The 5,210-nt window shown below is 48.6% G+C and overlaps 1 protein-coding gene across 1 annotated transcript in view; it reads left to right on the forward strand.

Annotated features, from left to right (window-relative positions):
- Positions 1–5,155, forward strand: part of PAAG_06578 (hypothetical protein) — a gene marked incomplete at both ends in the record, with an annotated part of 6,531 nt that extends 1,376 nt beyond the window's left edge. Inside the window, 11 exons of the mRNA XM_015845929.1 lie at positions 11–129; positions 227–747; positions 1,342–1,426; positions 2,019–2,453; positions 3,045–3,110; positions 3,213–3,271; positions 3,343–3,361; positions 3,508–3,573; positions 3,653–3,755; positions 3,830–3,846; positions 3,905–5,155. Coding sequence (XP_015700155.1) covers positions 11–129; positions 227–747; positions 1,342–1,426; positions 2,019–2,453; positions 3,045–3,110; positions 3,213–3,271; positions 3,343–3,361; positions 3,508–3,573; positions 3,653–3,755; positions 3,830–3,846; positions 3,905–5,155 — 2,741 coding nt within the window. The remainder of the gene's footprint in view (positions 1–10; positions 130–226; positions 748–1,341; positions 1,427–2,018; positions 2,454–3,044; positions 3,111–3,212; positions 3,272–3,342; positions 3,362–3,507; positions 3,574–3,652; positions 3,756–3,829; positions 3,847–3,904) is intronic.
- Positions 5,156–5,210: the final 55 nt, after the last annotated feature.

A 5,210-nucleotide genomic window follows, 5' to 3' on the forward strand; every position in this document is an offset into this window, starting at 1 on the left:
GGACTGAAAGTCGACTCGAGTGCCCTGGGCAGCGTCAACAAAGGGGGTTGGTGGGGGACAACCTCCTTCGCCGTCCTCCCCGAAGTGACAAAGGAGCATACATTTGCCCTGACCTTCTTCTTCCAACTAGTAAGCATATCCATATCCATATCCATCCATATACACACCTACATCACATACATATCATCACCCCCCTTTTGCAACCCCCTTCTAACCCTCCCCGCAGCTCCCCCTAACCAAACTCTGGCTCCACCCCTTCTGGCCCACCTTCCTCGGCTCCGTAACCCTCTGCGGCTTCTCCTCCTTCCTCTTCGGCTGGCACGTGCACGAAAAAGCCATCCTCCTAGTCCTCATCCCCTTCTCCTTCCTCGCCCTCCGCGACAGGCGGTACTTCGGCGCCTTCCGGCCCCTCGCCGTTGCAGGCCACGTCTCCCTCTTCCCCCTCCTCTTCACCGCCGCAGAGGCCCCGATCAAAATCACATACACGATCTTCTGGCTCGTGCTGTTTATGTTTGCGTTTGAGAGGCTTGCGCCCGTCCCCGTGCGGCCGCGGGTGTTTTTGCTAGATCGGTTTGCGATGTTGTATGACTCGGTAGCGATCCCGTTGGTTGTTTATTGTTCGATTGTGCATGGATGGGTGTTTGGAAGGGGGAGGTATGAGTTTTTGCCATTGATGTTTACGAGTTCGTATGCGGCTTTGGGGGTTTTGGGGAGTTGGGTGGGCTTTATGGTTGTTTATTTTACTGAGTAGAGAAGGGGAGAGTTTCCGAAAAGCAAGCGGGAGGGAGCGGGGCAATTCCAATTACTGGCATGTAGGATAAGTTTGTGCAAGATGGTATTTTGAGGGTGGTTTAACTTAAAAAGAGTGGGACGTCACTTTTCCTTTATTTTTCTTCTGGTAGGTTTTGGCAGTCTGCCATACAGGTGTGTTTATGTCTGTATATGGGATACGGAGATATTTGAGGTGTATTGTGAAGCTCTTTGTTAGTATGAAACCAACATTATCCATAATTAAACTCTATGATCCTGATGAATTTGGAATAATCCTTATCCTTTGAATAGTTCCAACCTACATCATCTTATACGTGTCTATGAAAATTGAAACCGCCCCGTCATCAGTTGAATGCCCGATGTAAGACGGGCAATGAGGTTGAACTGGAAAAAGTAACTTGACAGGGAAATTAGATAGAATGCATTTATCACAAAGCCTAAGTGCTGGAGCTTTCCCTCTTCACCGTAATTTGACGATAAAGCCGTGTATGGGCCCGGTGAACCATAAGGGCGGACTAGGAACCGGGGGTGTTTCGACTCCTTTTCACTATTTCTTGGGAATGCTAATAGCCTCTTGGTTAAAAACAAATACAAAAGACTTCCATTAAAAGGAGCAGCCAATTCTGCGCAGAACGAGGGTAAATATGGGGGGTGGGTTGTAGACGGTGGTGCCCTGGGTGGAGGCGTTGAGGAGAGCAACGAGCGAGATGGAGCGGGTGGGACCTTTCGAGGGGGCCGAGCTGGGTTTGTCGCCCGTTTTCTGGTACTTCGTAAAGTATAAATCATCAGAGCGGTTGAACCAAGCCCGGGATACGGAGCGCTAAGGGGAAGGGAGAAAAAAAAAAAAAAAGTTACGAGCAAACATCAAAAACATGCCGGTGTGGGGGGGGGTAAGGTAACCAGATCTGGTTGCCAGATGATTTTTTGGGTGTTTTGGGGATAGGTTATGATGGAAGGACTGTCTAGGGAATTCAGTTATGAGTGTGAATGATGTGTCTCTAGAACATCTCGCCTGTAGTTAATTAACTGTAACTACTTACAGTCAAACTAGTTCCTCATGTTCGTTGTTCTATGCAGGCAACAACTTAACTGTCTGAGTGAAACATTTCCCGCCTCATTCACCAGGCAACTGGAGAGGAAGCATGCAGTCGTCAGGTAGAATCTCATCAACCTCTTCATCCAGTAAATAATGCAAAGAGTCCACTTACTCTAATTCATTCTTCCCATCTCTCTGCATCTCCCTCAAGTTGTTCCGCGGTGTCTTGCCCCTCTCAGCCGTCTCCCGTATCCCCCCCCCCTTCAGCAGTGGACCCCCCCCCCCCCCTTACCTTTCCTGGGCCTGCCGCCATGTCCGCGTTTTATTGGGGTCTGCCCTCCCGGATGACCTCCACCCGCACCCATTCCTTCCAACCCCCACACAGCCCTCCCCCCTGACCGAGCTGACCCCCCCTCTAATCCGCACCCTTCCTAGCCGCACACCCACCTCATGCGGCTCCTTGACCTGCCGAAACTTCTCTCCCTCTCCCACCACCACCACCACCACCGATAACAGCACCACCAACTACCGCCCTACCACCTCCCTCCGTCTTCTGCCTCCTCCACCACCATCTACAACTTTATCCGTGTTCCTATCGAGATCCGTCCCCTTCTCCGATTCCAGACGCGTCCTTCCTTCTCCACAGGTATTTCTACACCTGCCCCCTGCATTGCCCTTTGGCCCTCGACATACCACCAGGCGCGTATTTGTTTGGACGAGCCACTTGCTGCACTTCCTTTTTCACCCGGTATACGGATTAGAAAAAAAAAAAAAAAAAAAAAAATAGTTATGCTCTTCTTGGCAATAACTAGTTACCCTTCACTGTCTTTTCTATAGATCTGCGGAGAAAATATCCCATATATTTTTCCGTATTATCTGTTTTATTACCTTCACTGACAAAACCACTCCCACCCGATCTTCTATATAGACCGCCCACGAAAATTCCGTGACCGCACACAATTCCCCCCCTCGAGCTAGTTGGGCACACAAACAAAATCGCGTGGACTACTATCCGCCTCGCCATCATTTGACATTGTGTTTTGTATTGTCTTCTCCAGGCCCGGACGGGTCAAGGTAGTCTGGAGTCGCCATCCTCAACATGGTACGTGGAATTGCTCCCCGGTCCCGCGAACAGCTCTTCTCTGAAAAAGAACATTGATATATGGGGAAACTTTACACCTTGCGACCCGGGATAATAAGTTAACGGAGGCGGACTTTCCTACCTTCTCTGTTCTAGGTCTTGTTCAAGCGCAAACCCGTTCAATACCTTCCTCGACCAACCATTGAAGATGATAGAGAGGAGGTGCGTACTACATACTCCTCCCTTTCCACGTTCTCCGTTTCCTCATCCAAATCTATGGATATCGGTCTAATGTATGGGGTTATTTGTCATGGCAATACACAGGTCTGGGTTATTCCAGAAACAAATGAGGTGTTCACGATGTATGAGCAGTTCCTTCATAGGTAAGCTTCGGTAAAACTTCAAAATGATGATTATGCACTGCACAAATTGCTGACATGTCTGCAATGTGCAGGATGAACTTTTACAAACAGGTACATGCAACCTTTCTCAATCAAGCTTCAGAGTCTTTCTGATTGCAGTCGCATTCCTCATATATCCTCCTTCCCATTCTGAAGGACTTGTTTACTTATATTCGAACTGTATCGATATACTAAATAAGGATACTTGAGGTACACAGAGACGATTCATCTGCGAAATAACGGGACACTCCTCCCTTACTTTTTTCGAGGCTTTGAGGAGTGAAGTATGTCGCATACCAACTTCATCCCATCACTGTGATTCTATAGTGATGTTTCCGCTTGCTTTACTGACTTGCCCAACAGGCGGACGGTTCGCGCGAAGTGAATAGCGCATTTCCGGAGCCTCTGAAGGAACCTGTTTTGCGCAAAGTCCAATTTTCCACTATATCGCGAATTGACAGTCTTGGTGTGTTAACCCTTTCATAATATTCAGAAATCTAGTTCTGAAGCTGATCGCAATGTCTTTGAAAAAAAAAATAGTCGACCAAGTTTTCGAAGTATGTCCCTTCTGGCGCCGTTCTACAAACTCTGTATTATATAACTGACAAATCAAAGGACTTCAAGCAAGATTTCTACCCTGGCGAACGCGTTACCGTTCTCCTCACCAACGGATCCCGCCTCCAGGGCATAGTTCGGGAAAAAGCCCGGTTTCCTGAATTGGTCAATGAAGATGGTACGATAGAGCGAAGAGCGTCATCGAGATATTTGGTGAAATTGGTAAACCGGCACAACGAGGAGGCGTTGTTGGACGATGAACACCTAGTTCGTGACCGGAAGATCTTTACAAAGCAAATGCTACGCTCTTTCATCAAAAATACCGTTACACGGGAATCGTGGACTGGCGCGCCATGGCTGGTTAAACCGCATATTGCTGAGGAATATAGGATCGATACGGAAATTCCGAAACACCTTCAATATGGAAACAAGATTGGAGGAAAGAAAGCAAATGTGGCAGTGGACAAAGAAGAGGATGAAAGCCTCTTTGGGTTCTTTTATTCCAAACAGCGTTGGCCGAACTTGAAACCTGCTGTCAAGGGCCAGAAGACAAAAATCACGGTGCGGGACCTGGCGAAGGCCAGAGAAGATCAATACTTAGAATACCAGCGGGCGCTGAATGAAAACCCTTCGTTTGCTGTTCCTGGACACGTCGGTCCGGGAGGAGTGTGGCAGATGCCTGAAGGTGACGCCAACTTATATGCTAATGTTTCCGTCGTCGTTCAAAATGGGGTCGCCCCACCACCTCCTCCACCTTCGATTAAATACCCGATTGAAGATTTAGAAATCCCACCTTCTCGTGACGCTAAACCACGACCCCCTTTGAAGTTCTTAACCGATGAGCAGCAGGGCAAACCGTGGATGGAAGACGGCCTGTTAATTGGTTCCATTAAGATGGAATCTGTTGGACCTATGCTCGAAACCTGGAACACACTTAATGTGTATTGCGAGGTTCTCCAGCTCGACTCCTTCACGTTTGATGATTTCGTCGAGGCCATTATGTTTTCTTCGAATGACGTTACATGTGAGCTCTTTGTGGAAATCCATTGTGCCGTATTGAAGACGCTGGTGAGCGGTGAGAAGGACCAAGATGGTGCCATTCAGATCTCCCTTCCGCCCCTTCCTGATGAAGAATCAGAGGAAGAGGAGAGTGGTGAAGACGACGAAGGAGAAAATGAAGAACCAGAACCCGAGCGAGAGCCAACACCTCCACGAAGAACGACGAGAAGCAGCTTTGCTAAGGCTGAAGCGGGAAAATCTGAAGCTGCAGCAACAACAGCAGGAATCGCGGAGTCGTTCGAGTACAGCTGAGGTGCAGGTTCATCGCGCAGCAGAGATGTTTGGAGAGTATGGCTGGGTTGACCGG

This window comes from Paracoccidioides lutzii, assembly GCF_000150705.2.
Source record: "Paracoccidioides lutzii Pb01 unplaced genomic scaffold supercont2.19, whole genome shotgun sequence".
Lineage (NCBI taxonomy): Eukaryota > Fungi > Ascomycota > Eurotiomycetes > Onygenales > Ajellomycetaceae > Paracoccidioides > Paracoccidioides lutzii.